This window comes from Heterodontus francisci, chromosome 10 (assembly GCF_036365525.1).
Source record: "Heterodontus francisci isolate sHetFra1 chromosome 10, sHetFra1.hap1, whole genome shotgun sequence".
In the NCBI taxonomy this organism is placed as follows: domain Eukaryota; kingdom Metazoa; phylum Chordata; class Chondrichthyes; order Heterodontiformes; family Heterodontidae; genus Heterodontus; species Heterodontus francisci.
In genome coordinates this window covers 45,299,767-45,318,976 of record NC_090380.1, presented here as the reverse complement: position 1 = coordinate 45,318,976, position 19,210 = coordinate 45,299,767, and the positions used below count along the sequence as shown (strand labels likewise).

The following is a 19,210-nucleotide window of genomic DNA, read 5'->3' as shown; positions in this document are numbered from 1 at the left end:
GCCAGCAAGGCCAGCATTTGTTCCCATCCCAATTGCCCTTGAGAAGGTGGTGGTGAGCTGCCCTCTTGAACCGCTGCAGTCCATGTGGTGTAGGTCTCCAACAGTGCTATTTAGATGGGAGTTCCAGATTTTTGATCCAGCGACACTGAACGAACGGCGATATAGTTCCAAGTCAAGATGGTGTGTGGCTTAGAGGGGAACTTGCAGATGGTGGTGTTCCCATTGCGTCTGTTGCCATTGTCCTTCTAGGTGGTAGAGGTCGCAGGTTTGGAGGATCTGTTGAAGGAGGCTTAGCGAGCAGCTGCAGTGCATCTTACAGATGGTACACACTGTTGTCACCGTGCACTGATGGTGGAGGGAGTGAATGTTTAAGGTGGTGGATGGGGTGCCGATCAAGTAGGCTGCTTTGTCCTGAATGGTATCGGGCTTCTTGGATGTTGTTGGAGCCGCACGCATCCAGGCAAGTGGACAATATTCCAACACACTCCTGACTTATGCCTTGTAGATGGTGGACAGGCTTCGGGGAGTCAGGAGGTGATTTGCTCACCACAAAATCCTCAGCCTCTGACTTGCTCTTGTAACCACAGTATTTATATGCCTGGTCCAGTTAAGTTTCTGGTCAATGGTGACCCCCAGGATGATGATAGTGGGGGATTCAACACTGGCAATGCCATTGAATGTCAATGGATGTGGTTAGATTCTCTGTTGCCTGGCACTTGTGTGGTGCGAATGTTACTTGCAGCTTAACAGACCAAGCCTAAATGGTGTCCAGATCTTTCTGCATGTAGTCATGGACTGTTTCAGTATCTGAGGAGTTGCAAACGGTACCGAACATTGTGCAATCATCAGTGAACATCACCACTTCTGACCTTATGATGGAGGGAATATCATTGATGAAGCAGCTAAAGATGGTTGAGCCTAGGACACTACCCTGAGGAAATCCTGCAGTAATGTCCTGGGGCTCAGGTGATTGACATCCAACAACCACAACTATCTTCCTTTGTGCTAGGTATGACTCCAACCAGTGGAAGTTTTCCCCTGATTCCCCACTGGCTTCAATTTTGCTGGGGCTCCTTGATGCCACACTCAGTCAAATGCTGGCTTGATGTCAAGGGCAGTGACTCTCACCTCATCTCTGGAATTCAGCTCTTATCTATGTTTGGACCGAGGCTGTAATGAGGTCTGGAGCTGAGTGGCCCTGGCGGAACCCAAACTGAGCATCGTTTATTATTGAGCAAGTGCCACTTGATAACACTGTCGTTAGCACCTTCCATCCCTTTGCTGACGAGTGAGAGCAGACTTATGGGACAGTAATTGGCCGGATTAGATTTGCCCTGCTTTTTGTGGACAGGGCATACCTGGGCAATTTTCCACATTTTCGAGTCGATGCCAGTGTTGTAGATGTACTGTAACAGCTTGGCTAGGAGTGCGACTAGTTCTGGAGCTCAAGTCTGCAGTACAACAGCTGGATGTTGTCAGCGCCTGTAGCCTTTGCTGCATCCAGTGTCTTCTGTCGCTTCTTGATATCACGTGGGGTGAATCAAACTGGCTGAAGACTGGCATCTGTAATGGTGGGGACCTCAGAAGGAGGCTATAATGGATCATCTATTTGGCGCATCTGGTTGAAGGTGTTTGCATATGCTTCATCATCTGCCCCACTTTTGTAGCTACAGTATCGATATCGTTATTAGAGTTTTTTGCACTAACGTGTTGGCCTCTGGAGCATTTAGAATGGGCATGTGTGTAGAGCCTCCTCCTCCTATTAGTTGTTTGATTGTCCACCACCATTCATGACCGGATGTGGCAGGACTGCAGAGTTTCACCAGGTTGGCACCTCATTTTGAGACATACCTGGTGCTACTCCTGGCATGCTCTCCTGCACTCCTCATTGAATCAGGGTTGGTCCCCCAGCTTGATGGTAGAGTGAAGGGATATGCTGGGCCATGAGGTCACAAATTGTGGTTGAATATAATTTTGCTGCTGCCGATGGCTTACAGCGCCTCACAGTTGCCTGGTTTTGAGCTGTTAGATCTGTTCTCAATCTATCCATTTAATATGATGATAGTGCCACACAACACAATGGAGCGTATCCTCAGCATGAAGATGAGACTTCGTCTCCACAAGGATTGTGCGGTACCCATATTGTCATGGACAGATGCATCTGCGACAGGTAGTTTGGTGAGGGTGAGGTCAAGTAGGCTTTTCCCTCTTGTTGGTTCCGCAGGCCCAGTTTGACAATTCCCCTTCAGGACTCAGCCAGCTCGGTCAGTAGTGGTGCTACCGAGCCATTCTGGATGATGGACATTGAAGTTCCCCACCCAGAGTACATTTCGTGCCTTTGCTACCGTCAGTCCTTCTTCCAACTGGTGTTCAATATGGAAAAGTACTGGCTCATCAGCTGAGGGAGGGCAGTAGGTGGTAATCAGCAGGAAGTTTCATTGCCCATCTTTGACCTGATGACATGAGACTTCATGGGTCTGGAGTCAATGTTGAGGACTCCCATGGCCACTCCCTTCTGTCTTTATATTACTGTGCCACCTTCTCTGGTCCGTGCTGGTGGTGAGACAGGACATATCCAAGGATAGTGACGGAGGAGTTTGGGACATTGGCTGTCAGGTGTGATTCGGTGAGTATGACTGGCTGTTGTTTGACTCATCTGTGGGACAGCTGTCCCACAAATCCCCAAATGTTAGTGAGGTAGACTTTTGCAGGGTCGACTGGGCATTGTGTGCCTTTGTCATTTCCTGTGCTTTGGTTGATGCCAGGTGATCCGTCCAGTTTTATTCTCAATCAACTTTGCTGTAGCAGGTTGATACAACTGAGTGGCTTGCTAGGCCACTTTAGAGGGCAGTTGAGTCAACCACATTGCTATGGGTCTGGAGTCACATGTAGGCCAGACCAGCTAAGAATGGCAAATTTGCTTCCCTGAAGGACATTAGTGAAACAGATGGGTTCTTATGACAATGCAAACTTGCCAAGATATTGCAGTGCACCCTGTGGATGGCAAATAATGCTGCCATTGTTTACCAATGGTGAAGGGGAGACAATCATGTGGGTTGCTTTGACCTTGATGTTGAGCTTTTGTATGTGGTAGCTGCATCTATCAAAGGAGTGGTGCATATTCCATTATACACCTGATTTGAGTCTTTTGGGGGTTTTGAGGGGTTAGGATATGAGTCACTCATCACAGACTACACATCCTCTGCCCCAATTTTGTAGCTACAGTATCGCTACTGCTATTAGAGTTAAGATTCTGGTGAAGAGTGACCCCAACCCTCATGCCTACCCCCCGCAGCACCCCCCACCACCCCACTTCAAGAAACTAATGCTGAGATACCCAGCAATGGTAGTGACTGGGCTTTTTCTTGTGAAAAATGTTCATCACCTAGCACATGTGTGATGTGAATATTACCTGCCACATGTAAGCACAAGCCTGAATGTTATCCAAGTTTTTCTTCATCACCAAAGGAACTGTGAACAGAGCTGAACACTATGCAAATATTAGCAAGCAGCCCCATTCCTGACCTTATGGTGCAGAACTGTCACAGATGAAGCAGCTGAAGATGATTGGGCTGAGGATTTAGCCCTGAAGAGATTATAGTAAGAAGGAAAGTCTGAGGATGATAAAGAGATCCACAAAATACAGTCTTAGAAGAAGAGTAGACAGGGAGACGGTACAATGGATCTTAAATTCATATCTTGACACTGTATGGGAAGAGAACAGTAATGAATTTGGAGCTTTGAAGAAATGAGAGGAAAGTGCAGTGAAGCATTGATCAAAGTGGTATTGATAAAATAAGAAGATACTAGAAATGTTGCAAATGGGCTGGAAGTTAGAGATGACAGAAAGATCACCTTCTCCAGGAGTGTAAGACAGGTACTGGAAGACACTCCCATATATGGGAAGTATATTCAAATGTTGGATCGACTTGAGTTTTAAGAATTGTTCAGAGGAGGTAGGTTTTTGGCATGCAAGAAAAAGCCAATATTTTGTTAGTAATTTTACTAATTGTGATATGGGTGTCCACTAAAGGTCAGAGGAGAAAAAGCCAAAAACATCAATGAATGAAAAGGAGTATCTGTGCAGCCATCAAGGGTCATAGCTGTTAGGTCTTTAAGGTCCTTTGGAAAACTAACCATCAGAAGAAATGGAAGAAACAGCATTTTCATTTTCATTACGAAGAGCATGGAGATCAAAATTCAGCAATTGCTATAGGAGTGCACTTGGGGTGTGTGATTTGAGTGAAGTGATGAATGTGATGTTAAATCATCACTGAAATAATAGACAGAGTTGAATGGTGGATAGATAGATTGGATGATGACTAGAGGTGGTGATAGACATGAAGAAGGGTCAGACTAGGAAAAAGGAAAGAGTTCTGAGAAAATGCTGAGTTAATCAAAAAGAGTCATAAGAATGAGCTTTCAATTGCACCATATTAACAGTGATTTGCAAGAAACTGGATGGCTACAAGCAAAGTTTTAGTGGCAGAACATATAATGCCAACTTCTTTAGAAACACACAATTCCAGACTCTGTAATAAGGTGTCCAAAACTGAAGACAGTAGTCTAACTGTGGCCTATAACCAGTGTCTTGTATAATTCTATCACATATTTACTCTTGTACTCAATGCCCCTAATTATGAAGTCCAAAATGTTGTCGGCGTATACATGGATTTAACTACCTACACTTGCATTTTCAGGGAAGCGTGTATCTGTACGACTGTTACGGTCAGGTGAGGAGGGGTCGAAGGGCTCCTTCTCCTTGCTTGACCACAACTGGTTTAATTCTTTTTTAAAGTGGATGTACTTGCCAATTCAGTGAGTTTTTGATTAGTTACATGCTATGATCATAAAAAGAACCAATCGGACATGTTTTCTTGAGTATAACAAAGAAAGAGGTTTGCTTTATTGTACTTAAACCGACCTAAGTAAAATAATAAGCCATGCTGCAACTTTCACACACACACACTCGAGGTTCACACACACACACACACACACACACACACACACACACACACACACACACACACACCACACACACACACACTTACAGAGTGAGGAAGAGTAAATTGGTTGAGTTAGAGTCCAGAAAAAGGGGGTATACAGTCTGTGAAGTTTGGTGATTCAGCTGGCATCCAGCCAAATTCAGTGGTCCTGCGGCTGATTCGGTGGGTCTCTTGGAGACAGCGCTGTGGATGATTTCCTCCAAGGGGTCTCAGTTTGCGGCCAGAGTATGCAGAGGTGGTCAATCAGCAGGCAGGGTTTGAAGCCTGCAACCTGGAATGGAGACCTTATGCCTCCCCTGCCCTGGGTTTCTCTCCCCATCCCCTGTCTGCGAGGCCCTCCAATTGCTTACATAAGTTTCAGGGACTGTTCCTCAGGTCTCCAGTGGTGGCCTCCAGCACTCTAAATACTGCTCCAACTTGCTGGCTAGCTAACATTTTCTGCCATGTTCAGGCAGAAGATAGCCTACCATGGTCTACTAAAGCAATTTTTCTTTCATCTACTGAAGCTAAGGTGATAGCATGGTGATATGTGTTACATCAAAGCTAGGATATGGCAACAAGGTTCCCTGTTCAACTCCTAAATCTAGTTAGTTACCCAGATATTAAGCAGATAAAGGCACATTTTGATTCATAGGCAGCACATAGGCTGGGAATTTCCTCTGTTTACGGGTTTTCCACACACTTGCAGCAAAGTTGCATAGGAACATAAGAAACAGGAGCAGGAGTAAGTCATTCAGCCCCTCAAGCTTGCTCTGACATTCAATATGCCCACGGCTGATCTTCTACCTCAACTCCACCTTCCCACACTATCCTCATTTCTATTAATTCCCTGAGTATCTAAAAATCTATTGATCTCTGTCTTGAATATACTCAACAGCTGAGTATCCACAGTTCTCTGCGGCAGAGAATTACGAAGATTCACAACCCATTGAGTGTCTCAGTCCTAAATGGCTGACCCCTTTTATTCTGAGACTATGACCCCTACAGCAGTGGAGTGGGTCTGATGGAAGGTTATCAACCCGAAATGTTAACTCTGTTTCTCTCTCCACAGATGCTGCCTGACCTGCTGAGAATTTCCAGCATTTCTTGTTTTCATTTCAGATTTCCAACACCCAGAGTATTTTGCTTTTGCAGCAGTGGAGTGGGAGCAGCTTTGAGGAAATTCCTGGCCATAGCCTGCTTATGGGAGATTCATGTAACACAGAACTCCAAAAGAACTCTAAAGCTCAAAATTATAATTCCTTCAATTAGTAAAGCAACTACATATTAATATGAAAATATTTTCACTTACCTGAGGAAGGTGAAAAGTGTTGAATATTGCCAGTGCAACTGTAGTAAATGTTCCGTTGGGTCACTGGGCAATGGCTGCTTTGCAGTAAACCCTGGCAACTGCTGGCCACTCAGATGGTTCAGCATGTCATAAATAGTCTTTGTGTCTCTACCAACCTGCTTTGTGCTGCATTTAGAAGAAAGTTTACATTCAGATGCACAGTCACACTGGAGTTAACTTACTTCATTGTTACTACAAGTTCCTTTTTAATCTATGGTTCTAAACTCATAACCCTTTATTTTGTCTTAGCAGATCTCCTGAGCTGTTGCTTATGCTAAATCAGAAGATATGCTTCTTTCATTTCAGTCAGAGCATTATAACATAAAATAATAAATACAATATACAAAGATTAGGAAAAAAAATGTCTCTCTTCCTGTAATTATCTAATTTTTGGTCTCCTTTTCTGTCTTTGGCTTCCATTATTTTTACTTATCCATTTCCTTCTTTTAGTGTCTCTTAATTACTTATGTTTGTAAGTATGGGGTAAGTATGGAAGCATTAGTTATTATATAGTGTTCATGTAACTATGAATTTTAGGCACTGTAATATATATTTGTATCATGTGGATTCTTTTGGGAAGCAAGGAATTGAACTGCTGGTATGTGGAAAGCTTCATTGTTTAAGTTAAATAAACAAACAATGTCACACAATGATTAGGGACAAATGTAGGTGGAGACCAGACACTTACAGAAACAAATAATCTAGGATGATTGGATGGAATTAAGAACAGTTTAGAAGAATTAAGTCTGTCTGGGGAATGTGTAGTTCAAGACCTCAAGACAGTCACAGGGGTTCACTGTTAAAGGATCCCACCATTAAAAACAATTCAAGCCCAAGTGTCTGCATGTTATCCTCCGCCAGGATAATCCAGGAGATGGCCATGATTATGCATGATGGTCTACCAACATAAACATGAATGGGCTATGGACTGTATCAATTATGATGTGGATGGTGAGGGTCAAAGTTAATTGCACAGTGGCGCAGTGCTTAGCACCGCCGCCTCACAGCTCCAGTGACCCGGGTTCAATTCTGGGTACTGCCTGTGTGGAGTTTGCAAGTTCTCCCTGTGTCTGCGTGGGTTTCCTCCGGGTGCTCCGGTTTCCTCCCACATGCCAAAGCCTTGCAGGTTGATAGGTAAATTGGCCATTAAAAATTTCCCCTAGTATAGGTAGATGGTAGGGAAATATAGGGACAGGTGGGGATGTGGTAGGAATATGGAATTAGTGTAGGATTAGTATAAATGGATGGTTGATGGTCGGCACAGACTCGGTGGGCCGAAGGGCCTGTTTCAGTGCAGTATCTCTAAACTAAACTAATATGATAGAATTTTACATTAAGTTTGAAAGTGATGTAGTTCAATCTGAAACTAGAGTCTTAAATCTAAACAAAGGAAACTACAAAGGTATGAGGTACGACGAATGCCGTCTGACTAGTCTAAGAACTCAAATGAAAAGGAATGTATAAGGTCAGAGTCTGGACTACTGGAAATACACAGTTTCACCTGTATAAAAATTCCTGAAGCCTACCTAAAGATACTCTAGTTCCACTTGAAGGAAAAGGAGAGACCCAAGGGGAGAATATTGCCTAGAATCCGACCATTTGAGGAAACCAAAGACCGTGGACAGTCGTTGCTGATTGCCTATTCGTTGAATATACCTTAATAAATTCTGATTGATCGGCTATACTTTGGCTGCCATCTCTCTGTCTCACCAGATTGGTTGTCTTGTCCAAACTAAATCAAAAACTGTGATACATTAGTCCCTACAAATGGAGACCAAGGCAGGCGAAGACTAAGACAGGCAACAGGCAATAGGCTTCAGCCCATAGTTGGGTCAGGCAGACTTCAGTTGTGCTTGCCTGATCAGCAACTACACAGGAGAGAGAAAAACCTGGGGGTCAACGTGGAGAGTGCAAGGTCTTAAGGCATGCCAATGAGTTAAATGTTTGAGGCGGCACAGTGGCGCAGTGGTTAGCACTGCAGCCTCACAGCTCCAGGGACCCGGGTTTGTTGCAAGCTTTTAAACATAAAGTCAACAAGGCGTGTACAGAAAAAGTGTAAGTTCTGTTGACAGAATGTTTAAATAAGGGCAAGAGTCCCGTTTGAGGAAGGAATTAATTTCATAGAAGAGCGAGTTAACCAGAAGAAAATTAAGGCAGATAAAGCTACTAAATTGATCATGTACGCAGCCTTCTATTGTGCTCAGCGTGATGATGAGCACTGTAGGAAGTTGAAAGATGAAGCAGACAAAATCCGGATGGATTTAGTCAGAAAATAAAGGTTTAAGGATGGAGGAAGCTAGAACTTCACCTGTCTTGCAGCAACACAGCATGATGACCCTCCAGACAGGGCACACAATTCAGGAACTGCAGGAAACAAAGAGGTTCCTAAAGAAATATAAGAAAGAAAGTGCCCTCGAGGATGCGAGAGCGGCACTGCATAAAGCCCTAAGACAACCCCATAGCAAGGTTAAACACTCGCAGTGTCAGTAAAAAAAAATCCGTGAGTTACAAGAAAAATTGGGGAGACGAAAAGCCCTCGTCTCGGCAGTAACTCTGAGGCCACAAGCAATATTAGAGGATCTGGGAGAAAACCCTCAACATGGGGATGTAGATTGGGGTCCCCTCCCTGGAGAAGCACCCCGATATAGCCTCCACAATGATTGGTCCCTGTGGAATACCCCAGAGAATTCCCCAGAGCCGGCGCCTGCCCCTGTAGCAGTGATTCATTCTCGCCAACAGTTAGATGCCCAAGGAAATGTCCAGGGTTGAGATCATGTATCCATGCCCCTGGCTGCTACTGAAGTCCAATTGTGTGTAAACCAACTAGAATCAATCCGTCAAAGGATTGCACCCTTGAAGTTACCCAAAGAGCTGTCGACTTCAGACAAGCCCATCACGAGCTCGAGGACGGTAACATTAAATGAGTCTTATTTGCTGCCTGTGAAGGCCCGATAAAACAGTGGGTCGATACTGCACGTTTCGCTCATGCCATCCCGCATGGTAATCTCCTGAACAGTATCCTGATAGCATTGGGACTCGGAAATATCAACCTCACTGACAAGCTAGTCACCACCGTACAGAAACCAGATAAGCACCTATCTACTCGCTGATCGACTGTACGAATGCTATGTTTCAGCACAAGGGCCGCCGGCAGCAAGTTCAGAAGATATGGATCCTTTGAAAAAGATGCTTCTGACCCAGATGCAGACCGCAGTCAGGAATGCCTTGGGTTGCTCCATACATGCAGGTATCCCCTGGGCTGTAGTCATTGACCATTTTGCCAGAGCTTGGGATATGATAAAGGACACTTTGGTTAACACCCCTAAGAAGCCAGTCAGTGCTGAGGAAGGACCCTATTTGGGTTCCCAATCAGGCCAAATTCCGAGTAAAACCCCAAGCACCTTCTATAACTGCAGATGATGCAGAATCCTTGCTCAAGATTGTCATGCGCCAAAACGCTCGGATAGAAGCAGACCCCTTTCATCAAGGGCCTGGGAGCCCCAAACTACTTCCCTAAGCACCGCGCCCACCTAGTGCCATGAGAACCAAAATTGATCAATTGGCCACTAACGTAGACAATTGGCCACGAACGTAGAGCTCGGCAGCGTGGAATGCTCCTCGTGTGCAATGTGGGAAGTCAGGGACACTTCCAGTGTCCAGGGCGAACACATGTGCAGGAAGTGTCTCCAGTTGCAGCTACTTGAAATCCGCGTTTCGGATCTGGAGTGGTGGCTGGGGACACTGTGGAGCATCCACAAGGCTGAGAATACTGTGGATAGCATGTACAGGCAGGTGGTCACACCGCAGGTAAAGACTGCTCAGACAGAAAGGGAATAGGTGACCACCAGGCATAGTAGAAGAACTAGGCAGGTACTGCAGGAGGCCCCTGGGTCCATCTCCCTCTCTAACAGATTTTCCGCTTTGGATACTGTTGGGGGAGACAGCTTCTCAGGGGAAATCAGCAAGAGCCGAGTCTGTGGCACCACGGGTGGCTCAGCTGCACAGGAGGGGAGTAAAAAGAGTGGGAGAGCTATAGTGATAGGGGATTCTATTGTAAGGGGTACAGATAGTCTGTGACTCCAGGGTGGTATGTTGCCTCCCTGGTGCTCGGGTCAAGGATTTCACAGAGCGGCTGCAGGACATTCTGAAGGCGGAGGATGAACAGTCAGAGGTTGTGGTTCACATTGGTACCAACTACATAGGTAGAAAGAGGGATGAGGTCCTGCAACAAGAATTTAGGGAGCTAAGTAGCAGATTAAAAAGCAGGACCTCAAAGGTTGTAATCTCTGGATTACTCCCGGTGCCACTTGCTAGTGAGTATAGGAAAAGGAGGATAGAGCAGATGAATGTGTGGCTGAAGAGATGGTGCAGGAGGGAGGGCTTTAGTTTCCTGGATCACTGGGTCTGTTTCTGGCGAAGGTGGGACCTGTACAAGTCAGACGGGTTGCCCCTGAACCGGAACGGGACCAATATCCTTGCAGGGAAGTTTGCTAGTGCTGTTAGGGGGGGGCGGGGTTTAAACTAATCTTGCAGGCGGATGGGATATAGAGTGGAGGTACAGTAGGGGGTGATAAAAGAGAAACTAAGTCAGTCTGAAAGGCGGAGCAAATAAAGACCTGTTAAGGCACAAGCGAATAATGCAAGGCTGGATTGCATCTATTTTAACGCAAGGAGTAAAGGCCTGCTCGGGTCTGGAAATAAAAACCCGACCCAAACACGACAGAAACACATTGGACCCGAGCCCGACCCGGCCCGAGTCCTTCCATTTTTTCCTGTGTCCAACCCGACTTGAGCCCGACCCAACCACCGGAATGTTCACTTTCTCCAGTTGACAGTATTTGTTTTACATCCATAGTGAACTCACTGTACTTACCACTTTTGGATGGATGGAATGGAAGGAAACTGCAGCATGAGCGCGATGACATCATGGAGACGCTCACTCGCTCACTGAGCAAACTCAAGGTCTGTGGAGCTCGGATGCACGTTTTCCTCTTTGACATCCCAGACTCCCAGCTTAGGCAGGCGTTTTCAAATTTTGACGCTTACTTACTCAACTTCCCTTTTCCTCTCAGCAGAGCAAAAGGTAGTACTGTGTGTGTCCGACCCGGACCTGGCCCGACCCCACCCGAGCCCGAAAGCCCGAAAGCCGGACCAAGAAGAGCGTCCCAACCCCAACCCGACACATGTCATCGGGTCCCGTCGGGTTCGGGTCGGGTAGCAGGCCTTTAGCATGGAGTCTTACAAGTAAGGCAGATGAATTAAGGGCGTTGATTAACACATGATTAACATATTATTGCAATTACAGAGACATGGTTGAGGGAAGGGCAGGACTGGCAGCTCAATATTCCAGGGTATAGAATCTCCAGGCGTGATGGGGGCGGGAGGGGGGGGGTGTAAAAGAGGAGGTGGCATTGCACTATTGATCAAGGAGTCAATTACTATAGTACGGAGTGATGATATCTTAGAAGGTTCCTCAAATGAGGCCATATGGGTAGAACTTAAAAACAAAAAGGGGGCATCACTTTGCTGGGAATGTACTACAGGCCTCCAAACAGTCAGGGAAAGATAGAGGAGCAGATATGTAGGCAAATCTCAAAGAGGTGTAAAAATAATAGGGTAATAATAGTAGGGGATTTCAACTTCCCCAATATTAACTTGGATAGTCTTAGTGCAAAAGGCTTAAAGGGGGCAGAATTCTTAAAGTGCATCCAGGAGAGCTTTTTGAGCCAGCACATAGAAAGTCCTACAAGAGAAGGGGCGGTACTGGACCTAATCTTAGGGAATGAAGCCGGACAAATGGGAGAAGTGTCACTGGGGGAGCATTTCGGGGATAGTGACCATAACTCTGTAAGATTTAAGGTAGTTATGGAAAAGCACAAAGATGGACCGGAAATCAAGGTACTAAATTGAGGGAAAGCCGATTTCACTATGATTAAACAGGATCTGGCCAAAGTGGACTGGGAGCAGCTACTTGTAGGAAAGTCTACGTCAGACCAGTGGGAGTCATTTAAAAAGGAAATAGTGAGAGTTCAGAGCCAACATGTTCCCTTAAAGATGAAAGGTAGGACCAACAAGTCCAGGAACCCTGAATGTCAAGGGATATCGAGGCTTGGATAAGGGGAAAAAAAGGAGGCTTATGGCAGATTCAGAGGGCTAAAAACAGCAGAGGCCCTAAGATGAGGATAGAAAGTGTAGGGGGGTACTAAAAAAAGTAATTAGGAGAGCGAAAAGGGGGCATGAAAATACACTGTCAGGCAAGATAAAGAAAAATCCCAAGGCGCTTTATAAGTATATTAAGGGCAAGAGGATAACCAGGGAAAGAGTCGAGCCCATTACGGACCAAAGTGGCAATCTGTGTGTGGAGCCAGAGGATGTAGGTGAGGCTTTAAATGATTACTTTTCATATGTGTTCACAATGGAGTAGGTGTATAGATCAGGGAGGGGGAATGTGATACACTTGAACAAATTAACATTGAAAGGGAGGAAGTATTAGCAGTTTTAGCGGGCTTAAAAGTGGATAAATCCCCAGGCCCAGAGGAGATGAATCCCAGGCTGCTATGTGAGGCAAGGGTGGAGATTGCAGGGACTCTGACACAAATTTTCAAATCCTCTCTGGCCACAGGATAGATCCAGAGGACTGGAGGACAGTGAATGTGGTACCATTATTCAAGAAGGGTGGCAGGGATAAACCAGGTAATTATGGGCCAGTGAGGCTAACATCAGTGGTAGGGAAACTATTGGAAAACATTCTGAGGGACAGGATTAATCTCCACTTGGAGAGGCAGAGATTAATCAAGAATAGTCAGCATGGCTTTGTCAGGGGGAGATCATGTCCAACAAATTTGATTGAATTTTTCGAGGAGATGACTAGATGTGTAGATGAGGGTAAAGCAGTTGATGTAGTCTACATGGACTTCAGCAAGGCTTTTGATAAGGTCCTGCATGGGAGATAGGTCAAGAAGGTAAGATCCCATGGGACCCAGGGCAATTTGTCAAATTGGATCCAAAATTGGCTTAGTGGCAGGAGGCAGAGGGTGATGGTCGAGGGTTGTTTTTGCAATTGAAAGCTTGTGACCAGTGGTGTACCGCATGATCGATCCTGGGACCCTTGCTGTTTGTAGAGTACATTAATAATTTAGACATGAATATAGGAGGTATGATAAGTAAGTTCGCAGATGACACGAAAATTGGTGGTGTCGTAAATAGTGAGGAGGAAAGCCTTATATTTCAGGACGATATAGATGGGCTGGTAAGATGGGCAGAGCAGTGGCAAATGGAATTTAATCCTGAGAAGTGTGAGGTGATGCATTTTGGGAGGACTAACAAGGCAAGGGAATATACAATGGATGGTAGGACCCTAGGAAGTACAGAGGGTCAGAGGGACCTTGGTGTACTTGTCCATAGACCACTGAAGGCAGCAGCACAGATAGATAAGGTGGTTAGGAAGGCATATGGGATATTTGCCTTTATTAGCCAAGGCACAGAATATAAGAGCAGGGAAGCTATGATGGGGCTGTATAAATGCTAGTTAGGCCAGAGCTGGAGTACTGTGTACAGTTCTGGTCGCCACACTGTAGGAAGGATGTGATTGCACTGGAGAGGGTGCAGAGCAGATTCACCAGGTTGTTGCCTGGGCTGGAGCATTTCTGCTATGAAGAGAGACTGGATAGGCTGGGGTTATTTTCCTTAGAGCAGAGAAGACTGAGGGGGGACCTGATTGAGATATACAAAATTATGAGCGGCATAGATAGGGTAGATAGGAAGAAACATCTTCCCTTAGCAGAGGGGTCAATAACCAGGGGACATAGATTTAAGGTAAGGGGCAGGAGGTTGAGAGAGAATTTGAGGAAAAATGTTTTCACCCAGAGTGTGGTTGGAATCTGGAACACACTGCCTGAAAGGGTGCAAGAGGCAGGAACCTTCACAACATTGAAGAAGTATTTAGATGAGCACTTGAAATGCTTCGCATACAAGGCTATGGGCCAAGTGCTGGAAAATGGGATTAGAATAGATAGGTGCTTCATGTATGGCACGGACATGATGGGCCGAAGGGCCTGTTTCTGTGCTGAACAAGTCTAATGACTCTATGACTCTATGACACGAGTTGATGAACTTTTACAACTCCTAGCAACAGCAGGATTAAAAGTCAACCTATGAAAAGCACAATTGTTCCAAGCAAAGGTCACCTTCCTAGGCGTCACTATTTCTCCAAGAAGACTGAGCCCTGATGAGCACAACGTTCAGACTATTCAGTGACTCCTGATCCCCACCTCCAAGATGGCTTTGAGGTCCTTTTTGGGTCTTGTTGGCTATCAACGCAATTTTATTCCTGGCTTTGCTGAGATGGCCAAACTTCTAAATGAACTGTTAAAGGTAGAAAGAGACGGCCTCCTACCATCATGGAGTGCAGCGTACACTGATGCTGTGGCATGGTTAAAGCAAGCTGTCATCCAGGCAACATGCCTCATCACTCCAGAGCACAATGAGCCATTCCACCTAGGGGTAGCAGCCACCGATCAGAGTTTGACGCAGTACTGTGTCAGGAACTAGATTGCAACTCATGCCCTTGTGTATGCCTCTCGGATAATTCAGGGAGCTGAAAATACTTTCTCTGCCTGTGAGCACCATTTACTTGGGCAATGAAACATTTTACCTACGTAATGGGCTCACAGAAGGTTGTTGTCCATTTGCCACACACTCCCTTGAAACTATTGTTAAAGCCTGGAGACTCTTTAGTCTTATTACAAAGACTGAGCCGTTGGACCCTTGAACTTTTACAACAAGAACTAGACATGACACCCACCCATACAACTATTCTACCAGCCATGATGGCGTATGTAGGCTACCCCCACAAGTGTCCTTTACCACTGGTCGACTTATATTCCCACCCGGTGTTGCAGAAAGCTGTTCCAGATGTCTGTCTCTCTGCAACAACGCCACCCCCCCCCCACCCCCCCGCACCCTCTTACCCCTGTCGCTTTCTCTCTGACCATTGCTGAGAGCGGCAACAGCGCTTCCAAACTTTGGACAGCTTCGGAGTTTTCTGGCAGAATTTTTTTTAAATTCGGAATTCGCCAGAAAACCCCAAATCTGTCCAAATTTGGGAAGTGCTGTTCTACTTCAGGACCTGTTAGCTGTGAAACTGACACTTGCAATTTTTTTAAAAAGCTGGTCTGAAGAAGCCAATGGGAAATTTCTCATCTGAAATTACCAGTCACAGACCCCAAAATTGTTTACCACGAACACTGGTGTCTGCGTACAGACACATTGCCAACCCTTGACCTGGACTCACTTCAACGTGACTATAGCCCATATATGACTTCCATCTTTTGGCATGACCAAGGACGACCTCTCTCCGCCCTGACTCCTTGGGCACAGTCAACCTTTTTGTCAGGCTCCCTGACCTTACTCAGATACCAATATGAACTGCAGGCGTCACCTGTTGTCTCCGTTCCCCCATACTTAAGTAATGAATTTACTCCAGTCCCACCCGGTGGACATTATTTGGCAAACACCACCTTAAAGTAAATTTCCACGACCGTGTGGTGCCCCAGTATTAAGGAACATGTGTCCTCTTTTGTGTCCCGTTGCCTCCCATATTTACAGGTTAACCCATTCCCCTTCTCCAATCGTGCACTGCTCCGTAGCCAGGTGCCCCCAGAGGGATCCTGAACCCATATTCAGATCGATTGCGTTAGTCCACTCCCGCCATTCACAAGGCAACTATACTTATGCCCTAGGAGTCATCGACAAGCTCACTAAGTGGATAGAGGCTTTTCCCTATCGCACCAACACTGCAATCGTTGCTGCAAGGACCCTTTTGACTAAGGTGTTCTGTAGATCGGGATGCCGCTACAGGTCGACAGTGACCAGGGGACTCACTTTACAGGAATGTTTTTCACCAAATTGCAAAGCTTAATGGGGATAAGACACAAATTACACATTGCATACCCCCACAAACCTCAGGGACAGTGGGGTAATGGGACACTTAAGGTATGCTAAGTAAATTCTGTTACGATCAGGCAAGAAAGGTGCCTAGGGGTCCCTTTCAGCCTTCACCTGGTCTTACTGTAACAGGAATTAATTTTAAACACACTGTGTTTTGAGCTCCCCCTTGGTATATCCTTATTCACTGCTTCCCAATTATAAGGCAAAGAAATGAGCACAAAGAGGCTTTCTTAGGTTTAAGAAGAAAAGTGAAATTTATTAAAACTTAAACTCTAATTCGGGTAACACCTATGGATACACGCCGCACCCCACGCTAGCATGCATGCACGATATGCACATGCAAATAGAGACAGAAAAGAGCAGAAGAAAAATAAAGTGGAGAGGTTTGAGGCAGTACCTGAAGAGTTTCTTGTTACTGTGCTTTGAGCTCACTGTAGAGTCCTTTTGTAGGCAGTTCTTGCTTGTACGTAATTCTTGCTTTTCGTTGGGGCCTAGTATTCTTCTTAAACCTTGTTCACTGTAGGAGACTTTTCTCTCTTTAGGATTCCTGTGTCTTCAATGGATTCCAAAGCAGGTGAGAATGAGATGAGAGCAGACAGGAGAGGCTGTGGCAAGCCAGCTACGAGATGTCTTTTCGTCCAGGAGCAAACAGCTTTCTGTCTTCAAAAAAACTGTTTCTCCAATTTAAAATTCTCAGTTCAAAACTCCGCAACAGCCAGTTAATCATGTGACTACACTGGTCTGACCACGTCCATTCTGTGTATTGGCAGCAGGGACTGGTTCCTTTTTTTCCAACACTGCCTGCTAATGTGCAAAAATGTCTTTCTGGCTAGGGGCCTGGCAGTTCCTTGTAATAGGCCCTCTTTTCTTCCCAGCAACAGTTTGAAGTTTAATGTCCATGTGGTGAAATTAATGTGCCTCATTCTTGGCAGGTGGGGGCCTGCATGACAATTATGTACAGAACACCCCAGTCAATGTTACGACCGAGTCCCTTCTCTACAGGTCACAACATATTATTTAAATTTTCTGACTTATCAATATGGTTAATCATATACTCTATTTTTCCCAAAATAGAACACACTAACCAGGTTTCTTTACTGAACAACAAAATTATCGGTTTATTATAAAACAAGACTTAACTAGTGATGAAGTAAAACATAAATACACATTTTTAAAGTCCCAACATTAAACTTTAAAGTCCCCTTTTTACCTTAACCAAATTTTAAAGTCCCCTTTTTACCTTAGCATTTCACATTCACACACACACACACACATATATGTATACTGGTTAACTGAAAAAATAAAGAGAGATTTTTGGATCAGAGCTTTGTTGCAGCTGAAAAAAAAACCTGGGCAAATCATTTGCCCACTTCTGAAGATCTGAAGGAAACAGCAGATGAGACAGGCTGCACCAAAACTGGCACACAGTCCAACCTCTTCAGGCGGCACCGAGAAGCAACTCCAGCAGGCCCTCCTCAGAGACAGGAGATGAGGCAAATTAACACAATGGACTTCTCAGAGTCTTTTAGGGAATTGCTGGAAAGCGAGCTGGGTTGTCGTTTTCATGGTCTTGAGTTATGGGAAAAAAGGTCCACTCTCTTGTGCCCTCTCAGCCTTCTCTCCTCCAAGGAAAACAGTCCTAACTTCTCCAATCTATCTTCATAACTGAAATTCCTCATCCCTGGAACCACTCTCGTGAATCTTTTCTGTACTCTCTACAATGCCCTCGTGTCTTTCCTCAAGTGAGGCGCCCAGAACTGGACGCAATACTCCAGCTGAGGCCGAACTACATAACTTCCTTGCTCTTGTACTCTATGCCCTGATTAATAAAGCCCAGGATACTATAGGCTTTATTAACCGCTCTCTCAACCTGTCCTGCCACCTTCAATGACTTATGCATATATGCACCTAGGTCCCTCTGCTCCTGTACCCCCTTTAGAATTGTACCCTTTATTCTATATTGTCTCTCCATGTTCTTTGAACCAAAATTAATCACTTCACATTTCTCTGCATTGAAATTCATCTGCCACCTGTCTGCCCATTCCACCAACATGTCTATGTCTTTTTGAAATTCAACACTATCCTCCTCACAGTTCACAATGCTTCCAAGTTTCTGCAAACTTTGAAATTGTGCCCTGTACACCTAGGTCTAGGTCATTAATATATATCAGGAAAAGCAAGGGTCCCAACACTGATCCCTCGGCAACTCCAGTACAAACTTTCCTCCAGCCCAACAAACATCCATTAACCACTACTCTTTGTTTCCTGTCACTCAGTCAATTTCGAATCCATGTTGCTATCGTCCCTTTTATTCCATGAGCTGCAAGTTTGCTCACAAGTCTATTGTGTGGCACTGTATCAAATGCCTTTTGAAAGTCCATGTACACCACATCAACAGCATTGCCTCATCAACACTATCTGTAACCTCCTCAAAAAACTCCAGCAAGTTAGTTAAACATGATTTTCCCTCATAAAATTCATGCTGCCTTTCCTTAATTAACTCACATTTGTCCATGTGACTACTGATTTTGTCCCGAATTATTTTTTCTGAAAGTTTTCCCACCACCAAAGTTAAATTGACTGGCCTATAGTTGCTTGGCTTATCTTTACACCCTTTTTTGAACAGGGGTGTAACTTTGCAATTCTCCAGTCCTCTGGCACCACCCCCGATTCTAAGGAAGATTGAAAATTTATGGCCAGTGCATCTGCAATTTCCACCCTCACATCCCTCAGTATCCTTGGATGCATCTCATCTGGTCCTGGTGCTTTATCCACTTTAAGTCCAGACAGCCTATCTAATACTTCCTCTTTATCAATTTTAAACCCCTCTAGCGTCTGACTTACCTCCCCTTTCAACATTTCCTGGGTTGCATTTTCTTCCTTGCTAAAGACAGATGCCAATTATTCATTTAATACCTCAGCTATT

The 19,210-nt window shown here is 45.1% G+C and overlaps 1 protein-coding gene across 3 annotated transcripts in view; it reads right to left on the bottom strand.

Annotated features, from left to right (window-relative positions):
* Positions 1–19,210, bottom strand: part of LOC137374438 (cilia- and flagella-associated protein 47-like) — a 777,638-nt gene that overhangs the window by 539,376 nt on the left and 219,052 nt on the right. For all 3 annotated transcript variants that reach the window (XM_068040550.1, XM_068040552.1, XM_068040551.1), the window contains one exon: positions 6,298–6,462. In XM_068040550.1, coding sequence (XP_067896651.1) covers positions 6,298–6,462 — 165 coding nt within the window. The remainder of the gene's footprint in view (positions 1–6,297; positions 6,463–19,210) is intronic.